This window comes from Corythoichthys intestinalis, chromosome 6, assembly GCF_030265065.1.
Source record: "Corythoichthys intestinalis isolate RoL2023-P3 chromosome 6, ASM3026506v1, whole genome shotgun sequence".
NCBI classification, from domain to species: domain Eukaryota; kingdom Metazoa; phylum Chordata; class Actinopteri; order Syngnathiformes; family Syngnathidae; genus Corythoichthys; species Corythoichthys intestinalis.
In genome coordinates, this window is record NC_080400.1 from 41,191,451 (window position 1) to 41,211,834 (window position 20,384).

The 20,384-nt window shown below is 37.7% G+C and overlaps 1 protein-coding gene across 1 annotated transcript in view; it reads left to right on the forward strand.

Annotated features, from left to right (window-relative positions):
- Positions 1–18,867, forward strand: part of ubash3bb (ubiquitin associated and SH3 domain containing Bb) — a 46,018-nt gene extending 27,151 nt beyond the window's left edge. The window contains exons 7-14 of the mRNA XM_057839162.1: positions 1,831–1,972; positions 2,194–2,320; positions 6,391–6,510; positions 6,583–6,675; positions 6,761–6,905; positions 8,519–8,625; positions 8,885–8,994; positions 18,380–18,867. Of these exons, the coding sequence (XP_057695145.1) occupies positions 1,831–1,972; positions 2,194–2,320; positions 6,391–6,510; positions 6,583–6,675; positions 6,761–6,905; positions 8,519–8,625; positions 8,885–8,994; positions 18,380–18,517 (982 nt within the window). The 3' untranslated portion in view covers positions 18,518–18,867. The remainder of the gene's footprint in view (positions 1–1,830; positions 1,973–2,193; positions 2,321–6,390; positions 6,511–6,582; positions 6,676–6,760; positions 6,906–8,518; positions 8,626–8,884; positions 8,995–18,379) is intronic.
- The last annotated feature ends 1,517 nt before the right edge of the window (positions 18,868–20,384 follow it).

Genomic DNA, 20,384 nt, shown 5'->3' on the forward strand with positions numbered 1-20,384 from the left:
CAATACACACACTTTTCACACATTCTAAATAGTACTGTTTTTGTTACTGCTCTAAGGCTCTGTTGTGTGTTTGTTTTTGCAGAGAAAAAGAAAATGTCTTCAACAGAAAAAATGTTAATGTTAATGCCATCTTGTAGATTTATTGTTATAATCAACAAATACAGTACTTATGTACAGTATGTTGAATGTATATACTGTATCCGTCTAGTCTCTTAGCCTTCCATTCCAAAAATGATTTACAGAAAAATATGGCATATTTTAGAGACGGTTTGAATTGCGATTAATTACGATTAATTAATTTATAAGCTGTGATTAACTCGATTAAAAATTTTAATCGTTTGACAGCCCTATTATGTAACCCTTACTTTTCGAGACTGTGGTCATAAAGTTAATATGACAAACTTGAAACTGTTCAGTGTTGCAACTGTTCAATTTTGCACATCAGATATTTTTTTTAAAGAAAAAGTCTGAGCCAATGTTATTTATTTTTATTTTGTTTTTCAAAATATCTACATTTCAGAATATTGCATTTTCTAATTTTGAGCAGAATTCTAGCATTGTATATGCTAATGTTCCTATTGTTGAAAGCACAAAAGTGTGTAATAAACAACTAGCACATTTATATTTTGCATTTTATTTTCTTACTGTACCGAAAATGCACCGAACCGTGACCTCAAAACCGAGGTACCTACCTAACCGAGATTTTTGTGTAGCGTTACACCACCGCTAAATAAATTGTATGGTCATGACAAATAACAGTCTGATGCTAAATGGAATATGAAATATTAAAAATGCATTTTTTCAGTACGAGAGGGTTAAATTACTGCATAATGGTCAAAACTGCCAACTTTTTAAACCTCAAGAACAGTATTTTATGCCACTGTAGTTAGTCGGCTCTTGTCATTTCCCTGCGTGGACTCAGAGACAAGGAAAGAATGTAAACAAAAGAGTGTGAGAGATATGCTACATGTTAACTTGAACTGAGGGGCTCTTCCAAGTCTATTCCTTGCCTTTTGAAAATGAAAAATCACACTAAACTACCCTGACTCATGTCACACACCTTCACCGATTGGCCAGTACAAACTGGCCGACATGACGTCGGAGTGCGTGGCTGCTCGAGCCCAAGCTGAGGATAGTGCTCTCTCGGCGGGCAAGTCTCTACACAATCAAGAACCTCAGACGAGAGTGTGTCGCTGCCCGAGCACGGACGCTTATCAGCCGGTGACCATGGTGTGCGACAAGCCGCCGGTCGTCGGTTGAGGGAGGCGGCCGCTCCCGCCTTTTCGGTGGACAGGGAGCATAGTCACCCACAAAATGCAAGCCACCTCCTTATCAAAACATGTGCCATGATCCCAGTATTTGACATAATATAAAACACGAAGCACACTCACTTCGTCATCCGTCCCATGGTCCCACAGTTGTCGGACTTCTTTCACCCATTCTTTGCGGTGAACAGGATCTTTTTGAAACCCAAAAAGGCTCACACGCCTGTCCCTAGTGCCGCAACAAAAGCCTGCAGCACATTGGGCTGAGTTATGAAGTTATGAAAAGTTATGAATAAGTTAAGGTTTACCATGCTGAGCTGCCAGAAAGGTGTTATCGCCAGCACTGCATCAGTTGCAGTGTTTTATGATGATTGTGTTCACAGAGCAGTCTTAAGCAAAACTGTTGCACAAGATCAGATTTTGACCTCAATTGCAAGAACTTTAAAAAAGGCTTACACAGCTCTTGGAAGTTATCCTCTGTTAAATGTAACTTAGATAAGTCTGTAAAGAAAGACTGAATGTGGTAGTTTCGCTTTTTGTGACATACAGTATCTGTCTACCGCAGTTCCCACTCATTCTTTAGCTGTGGACCCTCTGATAAGGCCAGCAGGGAGAGGGGGATGTTTGATGGACTGCTGGACACCCGGTACCCTGATATGAGTCCTGGTGACACGCCAACCGTCAGTCTTATTTGTCATCCAATGCAGGTTAGTTAATATTTTTCGGGGATGGTAGACATATTATTGTCTTTCATTGTCCGAGATGAACTGAAGAATAAAATGATGACGATGATGCCCAACGCTGACCGAAAAATAACAGGGTAAAAGTTAATCCCACTAGTACTAAGTAATCCGTGGCTGATTGCAGTCAGGTGAAAGCATGCAAGCAGATTTTCCAAAATTGTTACTAATTTGTGTATTATTTACAGCAGGTCCTACGGATAAGTGGTAATCACACTCGGCAGCCCAAACGGTCTTTTTTTGTTTGTCGGCACGGTGAGAGGATGGACGTCGTGTTTGGAAAACACTGGCTCTCTCTTTGCTCAGACAGTAAAGGTTAGCTTTAAATGCTAATTTACAGTGCTACCTTGAATGGCGACTTGTTTCATAACCGAGGTCATAACTTTGTTTATGTATACTGTGTATGTTTGTCAAATCAATTTTTCAAAATGAATTGAAATGCCATTTACTCATTGGCTGTGACTGGCTGTGATAGACTGATTCATTTGAACTGGGAGGGCTGGGATTGACTGAACACTGTCACCATACACACAGTATATGTTTGGCTGTTTTTTTCCAACCGCCTTTGGAATGGTGGCTCACTTTGTCCACATGCATGAACATTACTGTAACATAATTGCTTTTTTTTTTTTTTTCACTTCACTCGAGATTTAGAGTATCCAAAGCTCGCTCCTAACTCCTGTTTTGGCTTGTATAGCCTTGGTCACTAATATGAACAAACAGATAAAAATCTGAATTTTCTCAAACTACTGCGCCTCCCTTGAAGTCATCTTCCACACCCCTGCCTTACGCCATTGTCCTCATTACAAGGCAAAGTAGCGTCAACATAAATATATATATTTTTTTAATTACAAAATACATTTATCAGAAGGTCATTGAATAAGTGTCAGGATATGTAGTAAGTGACTCCATACAATGCAATTGGTAAAGTAGTCATTCCAGGGTAAATATCATGGCGGGCCGATCATCATTTCCTCTTTCTTCGCAGTAACATTAAAAGCGGTAAACAAACATCACAATTTTCAACGTGGCAAACTGGAAATAGCAAAATTAAACAAAACATTACAAAATCAAATTGCTACTGGATCGTAGAGCCGAGGAAGAGACTCCATCGTCCATCTTTGGAAATGTGTTATTTATTTTGTTGCCGATGTTAGGGTCCGTAACTGCGGAAAAAAGGTTGTACCTCAAAGCAGAAAACAACGGAGGGATGCGTTTATTAAATACAAACAAAAATTCACGTGAGCGCAGAAAAGCGGGAATAAACACAATGGGTCCGTGACAGTAGGTTGATAGTGATTAATAATACTAACCTAAGATCTAATCGGCAAAGAGCCGATAAGACAGCTAAACAAATACATTCAAACACCAGCACAACGTAGGGGATTTCAAAACAAGGCCTGCAGACAAACAAGCCAGTAAATGCACGAAATTTGAGAGTACAAGGTGTCAAATGGCGCCCACCAAGTTTATATCTCGGCACCAATCTCTTGGCTCGCCTGGGTTTAAAAGTCATGATGAGCTTGAATTGGCTGCGCGCTTCCACAACTGGCTCTGTAACAAAACACGATCTGACCAACAGAATGTGACAGCCGAGTCCGACCAAAAATGACGTAATGTCCGGTTATAAAATTGTGCTAGTAGAATTTCAAGTTAGAAGTTTTGTTTCAACCCAGCCATAAAAAGAAGCTTAGTAATTATATTTATTATTTGAAATGTGTGTCATTTTTAGCTTAGAATCATTAATGGATGTGTAATATTTAGTTAAAAAAAAAAAAAAAAACTTTAAAATATTATTTACTCGCATATTTTAAACTTTTAAACAAATTATGTCACAATGAAAAAAATAGTGTCTGTAAAAAGGTGACAAATATCTAGCTCATAACTATCCCTTGATTGTATTTTTTTTTTTGTTACTGTCGCATTTTTCCCGATATGTTAGATGATAAGTAATCGATCAAAGAAAAAAAAAAAGAAAAAAAAAATGTTTAAAAGGGTAAATATATGAAAAAGAAAATCTCGACCACTCCTTGATGTCTGCGATTTTTGCGTCGCGACCCTTGTTATATTACCATGTTTCACCCATAAAATCCCCCACAAATTCAGCTGTGACCAATCACAGCTGTGTCTTGACACTCTGTGATACATGCTACATGGAGTTTTGGACCGAAAAGAGGTAAGAACGCGATAATCTCGTTAAAATAATGTCATCTTTAATTATGCTCTAGCGTGCTCTCACCTCCAGTTAGGATTTTGCTGTTTAAAAAAAAAAAAAAAATTAATGCCCTCCTTATAAAGCAGTAATGTGAAGTAAGGTTGGCCAACCATGTTTTTGAATAATACCAATGGCTAAACAGTTATAAGCATATTTTCGTGATTTTTTTTTTACGCAACCCTTCCAGATTCTTTGTTTAAGCCATAGCAACGCCCTTGACAACGAAAATGCTTTTCTTCGACAATCTTCGGAAATTACGTCACACCGGGAAGTGCGCCATAGAACAGTATTGTTTGTTGCATTGCTTCTCGGTAAGATGCCACGGCGGTGTGTGGCGATGTTTTGTTCTCACTCAAACGAAAAGTTGTATGAGTGGCCAAAGGACAGCAGGGCACGTAAATGGACATCTTTCGTTCGCACGAAGCGAATCAATTTCACGCTATCATCGAGTAGTGTTCTCTGCTGCAAATACTTCGAAGATGCCTGCTTCTTTAACCGTTCTGCTTATGATCAAGGATTTGCCAAAAAGTAAGTGTGATTTTTGGATAGATGACTGATGACTTTGTCAAAGCAGAGCTGCCAACTGTTGTGGAATGAACAGTATAAGCTAGCGACATTAGCTGAAAGTTAACTCGTGGCAATCCCCGATCATAGTTGTTCTTGCGTTCGCTAGGTTAAGCGTGTTTAAATTTTGCGTCATCTACGATCTTGTCCAAAAGGGTTAATCCACTGTCTATTGGGAAAGGGGTGTGGATGTGCATATAAACGGGTCGGCGTCGCGGTAATTCACGGTCACGTTGCAGTAAGAGACACACACCGCCGGTGAGTTTGTGCACATTTATTTGTATTTGTATTATGTATTTCCACCTTCATGCGTCAAGCATTGCATTGCATTTGTACGGTTCGGCGTTTCTTTCACGGTGATCGCTTGATAGCCTTCTAGTTTGTGTTTTACGTACAAGAGCCACTGACAGATGACAACAACATGCGTGTTGCTTTCAATGTCTGGCAGCGAATCAGCAAGCGCGCAGGTCACGCAGTGAATCATGGGAAATGTAGTCTCGGGACAATACTGAAGTGGTGCTTTGTAATCTGTTCGCTTGTGTGAAAAAACTAAATTTCCTCACGCCATTAGACGCCACTTCCTCCCGAGAGCCCTGAGCCGTGTTGTACTGTTAGCTCCATGTGTTAATAAAGAAACAAAGTTGTCAGCACGTCGTGTGTTCGATACAAAACAAACAAAAAACAAAAACAAAAACAAAAAGCTCATAACAAGACACTATGCACGATCCGTTTAAGAGACGCTGGAGTAGTAGGAGGCGAGAGGAGATCAGCGAGAAGCAAAACTTCGCGGTCGAATGTGGCGGCAGTCCGCTATTATTTTGTTTTCTTATTGTTGCCACAATAAAGTGGAGAAAGCCATCAACGACTCATCTCCTTCTTTCCCCCCAACGTTTTTATATTATTATTTTATATGCACGAGATCTGCCAAAATGAACATGAAGTCTGACTATTATTTTTTTTAACAATGTCATCAGATAGACAAAAACATAAAATTATGTGCAAATGCCTGCATCTTCAAATCATGAAAATAATAACAGCCTATATCTTACCAATCTTGTAATCTCGATGGGTCTTGTATCCATTCCATGTCAGGTAGTCTAGGCACATTGTTTGCATCCTCATTAGCGTCTGGCTAATACATGTTAGGTCCAACATAAAATTCCAAGGTCCTCTTCTTCCTCCAACTCTTCAAAAACTTGGATCTCCTCCCTTGCGCTCGATCTATCGCTTATATCGCTGTTTGAATCATTGTTTGAAGGGCTTTGTGTGGCGGCCGTAAGTATGGAGCTGCCATCGCTGTTCCCGGTGTGACGTATCACTTCCGGGTTCGTCCCCTTTCACGCTCGAACTTCGGGAACGCGATTATTTTGTCAAATATACAACATATAAATTATTTTTTCATGCTTTATTTGTTGGACAATGTTTAATTACTTTAATTGTGACCCTATTTGGCATGTTATGAAATTACTTCACATTACTGCTTTAAGCTTTCCAATGATGTATCAAACATGCATATAGGACAATTTTGAAATTTGGCCAAATTAGGGGTCTCAGAGCGGAACTTCAAGTCACCTGAGTGTTTTCCGCCATATATATTTTTTTGCAGGTAGATACGTTCGGTCCAATCTGAATATGCCTCCAAGTTTGCCACTATGGGGAGGACAAAGGGATTATGACATGGATGCACCTGTCACTGTGTTTGGATCCACACAAGCACAATTAGTGGGTATGTCACCTACTTTTGAAGAGTTACGCTGACCTGTGTGCGCTGTGCTGTAAATACCCGCATGTTTTGCAGGCGAGGCTCTTTCAGAAAATAACACTGTGATTGATTTTGTCTACTGCTCTCCTGCTCTGCGATGCGTACAGACTGCGCAGAGCATCCTTAAAGGTAAGGAAGATTCTTTCCCAAAGTCACATGGAGTTGAGACCTCCCACTTCTCCCCAAGATAACCAAAAATGTTTCTGTGAGGGAGGTATGCAGCTGGACGGCAAACTGAAAATACGTGTGGAACCGGGACTATTTGAATGGACCAAATGGGTTTTTGGGAGTTCTCTGCCAGCATGGATTCCTCCTGCTGACCTGGCCGCAACCCAGTTCAGTGTCGACACAACATACAGGTGACGACACATATTTTTTCAGTATCTTTGGGCGAATAAAGTTTTTCAATTAAAGGTAATGGAGAAAGATTTTTTTCAAAAATATACTTAAAGCATACCTGTCAAGTTGTAAGGTTTCGGCGTAATTTGTACAAGTGAGCACTGATTTTTAAATGTGTACGCCGTACGTTCAAAATCTGTACGTTTTTCGTGCATTACTTTTTTTTTTCTCCGTTCGGATTTTGTCACCGTTTCGGCAACGTGACAATGTGTGTTACGATGCGTTACTACGTTGGTTGAATTACGCGAGAAAAGTCAGAGGCACTGAGAGAGAAGAGTGTTGTGCCGCTGTAGCAAACGCGATGCTAGGCTAGGTGGCTCCAATATTTCCTGACTGTAGCCGACAGCCTACAAACTACGCCTAGATATCAAATGCTTATAGAACTACATGCGAAATGACAGACAGCGGCGTTAACAAACAGCTGCCATTTTGAAGCAGTAGACTTCTCAGAAAGGCTCTGTTGTAGTGAACCTTCCTAGCGAACTTAGATAACTTTTTATCTAAAATACTCCTAAATCAGCTAAATCTTGACTTGAATCTATCTTTAAATGATGAAACAGCTTTAAAACTTTAACATGTCGAAAGTAGACCTAAGGGAACTAATGAAAAAATGGTAGCAATTTTAACAACTTTAACAGTTGATTCACAACATTAAACGATTTCCAAATATAGCAAAGGTTAGTTTTTTTGTTTTTGTTTTTTTAAATGACAACAAAAACATGAAAGGTAACACCAGTTACTTTGCCAAGTAACTCATTACTCTTACCTTCAGGTAACTGAGTTACTAACTCAATAACTTTTCGGTAGGAGTAATTTGTAACTAATTGATTACTTTTTAAAAGTAAGATTAACAACACTGGTCATAAAGATGAAGTCTGCAGAATGAAAAGTGACGAAAGCGGAGATTTCATTTTGCCAATTTGTTGCCGAACACAATTTACCTGCAACTATTGCTGATCACTTCTCAGAATTAGCAAAAGAAATGTTCCCTGACTCACAGATTGCATCGGTAAATTAATTTTATCAATTGACCTTTTTAATTTATGATTGGACACACTAACGAACTACCTTCAAGTCAAACTGAATTGCGAGCTGAAGTGCCATGAAGTGCAGCCATCAAGACATAATAGAAATTGCCAAAAGTGCTACATGCAATTAAAACAAAGTCACTGTTAAATTTTAGTAATCATGATGTAGCTGAAGATATAGATTGTTATTTGATTGCACCAGGTTATATGTTACAATATTACCAATAAATTCATATTATTTCAAAAATTGAGTTTTATTTTTGTTTCATATTGCACGCTATAAAGAACGTTGTAAGATTAGTCACCAATTTGTAAGGGCATACGTCACTATTTGCAAGATTGCCAAAGGCCTCGGGTTGACATGTATGTTAAAGAAAATCTTGAATTTCCATGTTGTTCAGTGTGAACAACCTGTTCCAAATCTGTCCTCTCAGGTTCAAATCACAATTTAGGCTCTCCACATGCCTACGTAATTTTCAAATGCCATCTTCAAATAATAACATTAAAAACACATGAATGAGCAGGGATTTTTTTATTCTAAACAGACCGCTGATCCCCATCAGCAAGCTCACTGTGTCTGAATCGTATGAGAACTACATGAGTCGAAGCCATCAAGTGACCAAAGAGATCCTATCAGATTGCAAAAACGCTGGTAAGATTTTAGACGCTGAGTGCAAATGTTTACCTGTAATGTACTATAATGAGCACAGTAAGCATGCCTGACACAAAGCTGCCAGAGACATTTTAGGAATGAATGCTTTGAACTATTATTTAATCAGTTTTTCAGACAAGCAATAGAACAGCTTCTAAGTTGGAGTGTATCTGGTCTATACTTATCTTTTTCATGTATTGTACATTGTATTGTGTCAAGCATTTGTCCACTGTTGCGTCCTGTTTCCGTTCTCCTTTAGGAAACAATGTGCTGATTGTAGCCCACGCCTCTTCCTTAGAGGCGTGCACACGCCAGCTGCAGGGTTTCGTCCCACGGAGCGCCAAAGACTTCATCCAAGTAGTTCGAAAGGTTACTTTTTTCATTTATCGTTCTCCCAAAAGACTTTTGCACTCGATGCAGCATGTCTCTTAAGACACAGGATCATGTATAAAATTTAAAAGTAATTATAGTTACTTTTAGTTAGTTTTGGAAACATAATATGTAATTTTCGTTATGTGTCTTTAAAAAAAGGTCTCCTTTTATTTTTATTATTATTGAACCCTTTCATGCATGATTTATGTTTTTTTTTCTTAAATATTTTAATTACATTTATATAGGACAGGGTCTCATATTTAGCTGCCCCCATTTGACATCAAGTTGAAATATTAGTGTCCCCAGCATGTATTTCGTATGTATATATATATATATATATATACACAGTACATACATACAGTATATATTAGCGCTGTCAAAATTATCGCGTTAACGGGCGTTAATTGATTTTTTTAATTAATCACGTTAAAATATTTGACGCAATTAACGCACCCGCTGGCATATTGCCTCAAACATTACAATGAGGCCGTTTATGGACATTAAGAGTGAAGAGAATGCCACCGGCCGCTTGGGGGCAGCGCCGTCCCATACTCATGTTATGTCTTCTAAACGTGGGAGAATTAGTAGGCTGTATTGGCACCATGGAAAAAGTGCTTAGAAAATGGATTTCGTTCCACTGAAATGGATCTACATGATCTCTGCATTGTAATTTACATACGTTGCTAATTACTACCAAAAAAAAAGTTCTACTCACGGTTTCCAGCCATTTTTTAGTAATTAGCGTTGTCGTGTCGGTCTTTTTTTCCCCCGTGGTGCAGTGATATTGATACGGCGGAGTCGTATCGTCAGTGTGTGAAGCCATTTTAGGTCACGTGCACCAATAGGAGACGAGGACTGTTGCTATGCGCTTCGATAAACAAACAATATGGCGGCGACCGTGCCAAGCTACGACACGAGCGAAGATGAACCAAAGATAAGAAAACCGCATTCGGAATTTAGTCAAAAGGCATCGAAACGACGCTATATGCATCTCTCAACTGTCCAAGGGCGAAAAAGGGCAGGAATTTGGAAAAAACGTGCAGAGCCCGCGTGGTTGCGTCAGACAATGGCTTTCTTCCCAGGCTCCGTCGAAGGATCTTGCTGAAAATGCGTCGACTGGGATTTTTAACGACATTCACTACAGGTAAGCCACACACACGCCTTTTGTTGTGAATAACTATGGGAGTTGTGGGCTTCTGGTCAGATCACATATGAAGTTAAGACTTGCAATGTGAGTTCTGGGCTGTAGCGGTCATTATTATGATGTTAGATTGTTAACTTTGAGCAAAAAGTTTAGATTGACAAATAACATAGTATTTAGTCTGTTTAACCGTAGTTCCAAAAACCTATCTGATAATTTTATTCAGGAAAAAATGGCAGAATAGACAAGCCTATATAATTTGGATTGGAAGATTATGTAAATATGATATGGATGAAACAGTTCTCACATGGTTTATGTGTGTGTGCGTGTTTTTCAGAACTGAAACACCCTTCACTGACAGCTACAACTTCTTCTGTGAGACCGTCGTCCATTAAAAGATTAGAGTTGACCAGGAAGTGCTGCGAATGGACAAGCTTGTGGAAATATGGCTTTATTGGGACCATGGAAAAAGTGCTTAGAAAATGGATTTTTTCAAAGCCAATACCCTCCTAACTTAGTCACCAGCCAGAAATGTATCCTGATGTGAATACACAAAAATACAGATCTAGTGTTGCTGTTTTTGCTTGTTTTAAGTGTTATATTAATTCTGGCAACACAAAATCTTTATCAAATGTCATAAACACATCTACCAAACATTTGAAACAAGTATTGGTGCCTTAGTATACACATAGGTGAATTCAGAATGAGAAATGTAGCTAATTTCTTGAAGGAAACACTTCAACATTAATGATTTGCACCCAGCACAATGAAATATATATTGAATTAAGCTAAAGGCTTATGTGTCATATTAAAAATATCACAACCTACTATGCAATGAAATATATAAAATAAAAAATGCACGCCATGATCATAAATAGCTGAAAATCAACCCAATTGCTACCACACCCTCCTAGATGTGAATCATGGCAAAAATGGAATAAGACAAAAAAATTAAAGGGTGATCAAAAATATAATGTGCCAAAATCATAAGGTGATACTTAAAAAATGAAAGACATCACAAAAGAAGTGATGGACACGTGTTGAAGATAACTTCCAAGTTTTATTTCATGTTTCACAAGTGCTCAAATGTGAGCACACCCAGCAGCACGGACAAAATCAAGCCACGATGAGAATTCCTCTCAAACGTGTGCATGTCGCAGTTATTGTCTTGATTGCGACTGTTGTTCGATATTTCACATCATCAGTACTTGCTGGACGTGTTGGTATGTTAAAGACAAAGTTCGTTATCCATCTTTATGGCACATAACGTATGTTATACACTAAGTGTATGTTCCACCACTTCCAGCGAATATTGATGACATGAAAGATTACATAACAGACGCAATCAACGCGGGAGGGAGGAATTCTCATGTCAACTTGATGTTGTCCATGCTGCTGGTGATGGCCATACTTGAGTACTATGAAAACATGAAATTAAACTTAGTTACTTCCTGCATCTGTCCAAGGTAGTTTTTTTTTTATTTTTTTTATGTTTTTCGTTTTTGACATGGCATTTTGATTTTGGCACAGCCTTTTTTAATCACACTGTATATACACAAAAGGTTGGAATCATTCAAGTATAGTACTGTTGGTAAACATTTATTTAAACATGGAAGTATCTCATACTATAGAAATACACATTATTACACATACAAATATTGAAAAACGAATAAAAAAAATAGAAATAGAAGAATAGTAAAACTGTACATGACAACATTACTCCTCAAAATCGCTTTACTCAAAGTCATCATCCCATCCAAGTGTCTTCTGTTTCTTTGGAAACATTCTCACATGCTTGGCACCGATATAAATCAGTACAAGAAAGTTTTGCAGACATACAGGAACATCTTCCCATGTCACAATTGGTTGCCTTTCAACTACAGTTGACTACTTGCAAAACAGTATCAGGCAGGATTTTTAGTCATCCATGTCACTGCCAACTGCCCATCCTCAATGTCCCACCCATTCCCAATGGGTGAAGGGGCACACATTTTAACTGTCAGACAACGTTTCATAATTGCTGCTTGATAGTCTGCTGTCCTGCAATGTTGGTACAGAGCATCAGTTTTGGGGGGGAGAGAATGTTCTGGCAAGACTGACGAGGCCATACAGAAAGATCTGCATTTGGCATCATTTTTGGCACATGACTGGCAAAACAGGTGGCACACGTATTTACACAACGTGTTAAATGTTTGTAGGTCAAGTTTAAAACTGCTGCCCAGCTTTGCAAACCCAGTCAGGTATTCTTTTTTATGACGTGCAAAAGAAAAGGTTTTTTTTGCCTTTGCCATGAAAGGCACAAGCAGAGTCACAACCTGTGAATGTATGGATGCCAATGAGTGCTGAACACACACTAGTGCCAGGAGCTGCAGAGACCTTAGAGACGTCAGTCCTCGTTCTGTTGCCTCCTCCTGTGAAAAAATGCAATTTACACTGTAAATCTATCTGCAGACTAACAGCATTCACTGCCACGTCAGTATCAGGGCTTTTATTGACTACAGCTTGATGTTCTTGAGCCAAAAGGTTTATTTAGCCATTGTCACCCATAACTGGTATGCAATAAAAAGTTCTACTGGATTCACTTTCGACACACTGTACCCTATATACATTTTATAACAAAGTGGTATTGATATTTGGGCTAAAAAATGGTATCGTTACGACACTAGTTTAAATAAGATTTTTTTTAGCATAAGTTAATAACAATTAACCTTGTAGTAAAGGCGTGCGTGTGGCTTACCTGTAGTGAATGTCGTTAAAAATCCCAGTCGACACATTTTCAGCAAGATCCTTCGACGGAGCCTGGGAAGAAAGCCATTGTCTGACGCAACCACGCGGGCTCTGCACGTTTTTTCCAAATTCCTGCCCTTTTTCACCCTTGGACAGTTGAGAGATGCATATAGCGTCGTTTCGATGCCTTTTGACTAAATTCCGAATGCGGTTTTCTTATCTTTGGTTCATCTTCGCTCGTGTTGTAGCTTGGCACGGTCGCCGCCATATTGTTTGTTTATCGAAGCGCATAGCAACAGTCCTCGTCTCCTATTGGTGCACGTGACCTAAAATGGCTTCACACACTGACGATACGACTCCGCCGTATCAATATCACTGCGCCACGGGGGAAAAAAAGACCGACACGAAAACGCTAATTACTTAAAAATGACTGGAAACCGTGAGTAGAACTTTTTTTTTGGTAGTAATTAGCAACGTATGTAAATTACAATGCAGAGGTCACGTAGATCCATTTCAGTGGAACGAACCAACACAATTTTGGCTCAGCCAATACAGCCTATAGTAGTTGTGAGACATTTATGCTGTATTCACAATGCAATGCAAATTGCTATTTGTGCTCCACACATATTTCGGTAAGTTTTCTTTCTTTTAGTGGCAATTATGTGTCTCTTGTTTTATTTTGGGTAAGATATGTACAGATACAGTGGGGAGAACAAGTATTTGATACACTGCCAATGGGTTTTGGCAGTGGATCAAATACTTGTTCTCCCCACTGTATATGTTATACAGTAAAGGCGAGTGGACACAGGCGTGCCGTTTATTGGCATAAGCTTCTCCTTCACAACAAACATAAGTATCCTTTAGTGAAAGCACAACAAAAATAATATTCCTATCTCTCAAAAAAAAAAAAAGTTCTAAAAAAGAAAAGCACTTCAGTCAATAGTAATGAGGCCCTATTCTGACACACAGTTAAACAACAATGCTAAATAAACTGGCATTCCATATCAATTTAGCTATGCAAAATACACGCAAAACTTTTCACTCTATTTTTATTATTGTTATTTTTATTCTTATTGTTATTATAATAACTCTACTTTTGAATGAAAATTTGACAAATTTTATTAAAACGAAAACATGAAGAGGGGTTTTAATATAAAATTACTATAACTTGTAACTATAACATTTATCGTTAAGAACTACAAGTCTTTCTATCCGTGGATCACTTTAACAGAAAGAATGTTAATAATGCCATTTGTGGATTTATTGTTACAATAAACAAATACAGTACTGATGTACAGTATGTTGTATGTATATATCTGTCATGTGTCTTATCTTTCCATTCCAACAATAATTTACATAAAAATATGGCATATTTTAGAGATGGTTTGAATTGCGATTAATTGCGATTAATTACGATTAATTAATTTTTAAGCTGTAATTAACTGATTAAAAATTTTAATCGTTTGACAGCCCTAATATATATATATATATACAGTTGTGGTCAAAGGTTTACATACACTTGTGAAGAACATAATGTCATGGCTCTCTTGAGTTTCCAGTTATTTCTACAACTCTGATTTTTCTCTGATAGAGTGATTGGAACAGATACTTCTTTGTCACAAAAAACATTCATGAAGTTTGGTTCTTTTATGACTTTATTATGGGTGAACAGAATAAAAGTGATCAAATCTGCTGGGTCAAAAATATACATACAGCAGCGCTAATATTTGGTAACATGTCCCTTGGCCATTTTCACTTCAATTAGGCGCTTTTGGTAGCCATCCACAAGCTTCTGGCAAGCGTCTGGTTGAATCTTTGACCACTCCTCTTGTCAGAATTGGTGCAGTTCAGTTAAATTTGATGGCTTTCTGACATGGACTTGTTTCTTCAGCATTGTCCACAAGTTCTCAATGGGGTTTAAGTCAAGGCCATTCGAAAACCTTAATTCTAGCCTGATTTAGCTATTCCATTACCACTTTTGATGTGTGTTTGGGGTCATTGTCCTGTTGGAACACCCAACTGCGCCCAAGACCCAATCTTCGGGCTGATGACGTTAGGTTATCTTGAAGAATTTGAAGGTAATCCTCCTTCTTCATTATCCCATTTACTCTCTGTAAAGCACCAGTTCCATTGGTAGCATAACAGCCCCACAGCATAATACTACCACCACCGTGCTTGACGGTAGGCATGGTGTACTTGGGGTTAAAGGCCTCACCTTTTCTCCTCCAAACATATTGCTGGGCATTGTGGCCAAACAGCTCGATTTTTATTTCGTCTGACCACAGAACTTTCCTCCAGAAGGTCTTATCTTTGTCCATGTGATCAGCAGCAAACTTCAGTCGAGCCTTAAGGTGCCGCTTTTGGAGCAAGGGTTTCCTTCTTGCACAGCAGCCTCTCAGTCCATGGAGATGCAAAACAGGCTTGACTGTGGACACTGACACCTGTGTTCCAGCAGCTTCTAATTCTTGGCAGATCTGCTTTTTGGTGATTCTTGGTTGAATCTTCACCCTCCTGACCAATTTTCTCTCAGCAGCAGGTGATAGCTTGCATTTTCTTCCTGATCGTGGCAGTGACACAACAGTGCCATGCACTTTATACTTACAAACAATTGTTTGCACTGTTGCTCTTGGGACCTGCAGCTGCTTTGAAATGGCTCCAAGTGACTTTCCTGACTTGTTCAAGTTAATGATTGTTCAAGTCAATAATCACTCACAAGAAATTGCTAATTCGTGTTGCTGTATGTATATTTTTGACCCAGCAGATTTGATCACTTTTTCTGCTAACCCATAATAAAGTCATAAAAGAACCAAACTTCATAAATGTTTTTGTGACAAAGAAGTATCTGTTCCAATCACTCTATCGGAGAAAAATCAGAGTTGTAGAAATAACTGGAAACTCAAGAGAGCCATGACATTATGTTCTTCACAAGTGTATGTAAACTTTTGACCACAACTGTACATATACATACATATATACATATACATACACACACACACACACATATATATATATATATATATATATATATATATATATATATATATATATATATATATACAGTATATACATAAATATATTAATGGCGGAAAACACTCAGGTGACATGAAGTTCCGCTCTGGGACCCCCATTTGGCCAAATTTCAAAATTGTCCAATATGCATGTGTGATACCTTAAAGTCTCAATTTTCTGGGGGAAGAAAAATTTGGAACAGGAGGGCATTTTTTAAAAAAAATGTTTTTTAAATAGCAAAACCCTATCTGGAGGTGAGAGCATGTGAGAGCAGAATTACAGACGCCATGACTTTAACGAGATATTATCGCGTACTTACCTCGTTTCCATCCAAAAACTCCATGTAGCATGTATCACTGAGTGTCAAGAGACAGATGTGAATGGCCACAGCTGGAGTTTTGGGGATTTTATGGGTGAAACACGGTAATATAATGAGGGTGGCGAAGCAGAAATCGCAGACATCAAGGAGTGGTCGAGATATTCTTTTTCATATATTTACCCTTTTAAACATTTTTTTTTCATTTTTTCTATGTTTTGATCGATTATTTATCATCTAACATATCGGGAAAAATGCGACAGTAACAAAAAAAATACAATCAAGCGACAGTTATGAGGTAGGTATCCGTGACTTTTTTACAGACGCCAATTTTTTCATTGTGACGTCATTTGTTTGAAAGTTTAAAATATGCGAGTGAATAATTTTTTAAAGTTTTTTTTTTTTTTTTTTTTACGAAATATTACACATCATTTATTGATTCTAAGCTAAAAATGGCAGACATTTTGAAAAATAAATATAATTAATTACCTTCGTTTTATGGCTGGGTTGAAACAAAAGCGGCTGCGCGACGTCCGTAAAAGGGGGTATCCAGGGTAAAACTGACTGGTTAAAAATAGTTCGGGGGCTTAATGCGCCATGAAATCTGCTATGGGAGCATATAGACATATTGTTCTATCAAACGCAACAGTTGTTTTGACTTAAAATACAGCAGTTTCTTTTAAAGAAATACAGCAGTTTCTTTTAAAGAGGAGTGCAAGAGCAGAAGCTGCTTTTTCAGTGTTGTCTGTGTTTTCCGCCACATATATAAATATATATATGAAAATGTTTTGAATGAATCAAATGAAGGATCCATTTGGGGGGGAAATCAATTATTTAAATAGCAATAAATGAAAAAGAATTTAAAAAATAAAAACAAGCCATGATTCATAGAAAATATAAATAATTGTAAATAAAATAAAATAAAATGAAATAAAAAAAAATAGTACTAAATTGAAAAAAAAAAAGTATGACATAAATTCAGATAAGTGTGGCCCATGTATATTGTGCTCTGGGGATTTTATTTATTTATTAATTGGTTTTGTGACTTTGTTGCTTAACACTTTGACTGCTTTTGACAGCAATGGACGAACATTCAATTCTAACAGGGAGGGGCATCGATTGCTTCTAGCCCCTTCTAGTTGAAATGGATTGGACATCTACTGGAGTCAATACGTGTTTTCAATATCAATGTACTGCTTTTACAAACTACCAGAACACACTCTGTGACCTGAGCTGGAAGTGAATAACTTTATCTGATATTTTATTAACATATAAATACAATAATTTATGTCCCAGAAAGGGTTAACGTTAATAAACTTAGCTTGTTCCAGTGAAAATTATATTTGTTTCTTCATTGCTAAGTCATTCAGGGGCACTGGAAGTCACTTTTTTTTGTTGTTGTAGTTTTTCCCATCCAAAAATTGCCGTTTTGGTCCAAATTTGTCATGTGAGCTCGTTTTTTCCATACAAGGCGTGAACCATTGTAGTACACATGCTACACTATTTCACCTACAGTGTGTGTTGGAGTTTTGTATTGGAAATAAAGGCGTATTATAATCCAATTCTCTGCTGCTAGACGGCGCAATGATATAAACACAATTTTAAAAAACTGAAAGGTCCAATAAGCAGTCAACCCTTAGCGCCTTACTCAACGTGACCCGGGAGCAAGCAAAGTGCTAGGGGGTGACCATCTTATTAAAAACTGATAATAATGATAATAAATAAAGATATATATAATCCCCAAAGGTAAGTACACTATTGTTTCAATATGTTTTATTTATTTATACCCCCCCCACACACAAGAAAAAATCTACCAAAGCACTTTTCTTCTCCCCAACACCTCACTCCCCGTGCCACTGAACTCATCCACACCATTGATAGCAATGAATGATGTATGGATAGAGACACATCACTTCATAATAGAATGAGATTGCATTTAAGAAAGACAAGAAGAACACTCAGAAAACTGGCCCTTACAGGGTTATCATGGGAGGTAATTGAGTGCTGAAATGGCAAATGGGACAAATCAAAAATCAATTTGGCAGCTAATCATCACTGCCAAACCTCCCAGTCGAAATGCTCATTATGGTCATGAGGTGATGTGGCTTTGGAAATTGTGGTCTGAGAATTTTTGAAATAGAAACATTTGCTTTGACACTTCATCACTGGTCTGTTTGCTGGGTTTTCAGATCCCTTACCTGGGCTTGTGCTCATGTGAGGAGCAAGGAAACTCAGGACAGTGGCAGATGGTCGACCCCCCCATCCTCCCACTCACACATGGACCAAACCACAGCTTTGACTGGAGGGAGACACTTTTGCAAGAATAACAAACATTCCACCAAGCGCTTCCAACTGAATGTAGCAAACGTTCCGAATATTGTACTGGTACTGGCCACATGAGATATTGGTTTCCTCAATGGCTTAGCCACTGCCAGGGGTTATCAATTTTTAAAATAAGGGATATGTTCATTTTGTATGTTACACTATGTGGGTAAAAGGTCACTGAAATCAAAGCATGTGTGTACTTCATTCATTGTAAATCTGAAGAAGTTACAGTGGATTCTCCAAATTGAACCTTTTTTTTTTTCTTTTAAAGAAAAAATACGTAACTGACTGGACAACTCTCAGCAGCAAAAACTGAAATTAAGTGGGATCTTTTTTTTTTTTTTTTTTTTTTTTTTTTTTAACCTTTTGTGGGCCTGACACTCCTGGAAAAGTTTAACACTGTTCCAACTTAGCTTTCTTTCTGGGTAATGACATTAATCGCTGTTTGCATGAGCTTTTGAAATAGCTGTGTTATCCTTTACAGACTGATGATTGTGTTCAATTTCGGAGGTTCCACAGTGAAAAAAAATACTGCAAATATAGCAACAAAAAAACCTTAAAAAGAAAAAATATATATGCGGAAAAAGCTAAATTTAACACAACGCTAGGTACCGTCAAAACCTTTTGGCAGAGTGCAGCGATCAGCATAAACAAGCTCACGCCAAAGAGTTCGGTGAAAAAATTTAAAATGGTCTGTTTTGCTATGATAGCTGCAGTGTACCTGTCTGTCCTGAGCTATGAAGACATTGTTTTGTAGGTCATTTGTTCTGGTATTCCATGATATACAGCGCAGTACTTTTTTTTTTTTTTTTTTTTTTACATCTACAGGCACACACATGCTTGCTTCGTCAGCATTACTCACACATTAGCATCACTCAGTTTTTGCGTTGTACAAATGAACAAGGTAATGAGCAATATTTAAATTAATTTGAAAAAAATAAATAAAATTCAGTCCGGGCAGTACTTGACTAGATTTTTTTGTTACTTTCTTCAGTATAATTTATCGATTTCACTGTTACTTTAATTATTGCCTTATATGGCAGATCTCACATTGATTTCCAATGTACTTAATGAAAAAAATTGTAAACGCCAGGAGTAATAAGACGAAAATGAATTGTCAATAATATTACACTATGTGCATTTTATTTATTTTACGAACTCAAACATGTTGTAAAACGTATTTATTTCTCATTGACATTGGAAGCTTGAAATATCTTTAAACATCCAATGTAGCATTTTTTGTTTGGATTGATCTGGATTTTACGTACATTCGTTTGTGGTCTTTGCACATGCTGGAAGAGAATCGATGTGGAAATCCATTTCTTTTTTTTTTTTTTTTTTTTTTAATTGAATTAAAAAAAAAAAAATCATGAAGGATGGCTTTCTTCTTGTGTTAAAGCCCTTGCAGTTATTTTTGTTAAAAGAAAAAAAAACAGGTCACAAGTTTTATTTAAATAGATGTGTTTACAGCAGGTTAAACTGAAAAGGCCGTTTGAAAATAGTTTAATATCTCATTAAGTTTAACAGGTTCTGTGATCTGTACAAATAAATTGACATTTAAAGCTGAAAGCAACCTTGAACTCAAGGGGAAGAAAAACTAAGCACTATAATAAAGGCTATGTAAATGCATTGTGGTCACAAACAGATTGTGAATGTGGGTAATGCAGGCAGCATGATGACATTTACATGAAAAAGTGTGGGCAGCCCTGACAATTTCCACTGTTTTAATTTATGGATCATTGTATTTTTAAATCAGGACACCCCCCCCCCCCCCCCCAAAAAAAAAAAAAAATGTTGGCTATAGTATTGTTTCAAAAGTGAAACCAGGTTTCAATCAAATAAAACTGCACAGGGCTAAAATGTGTAAAA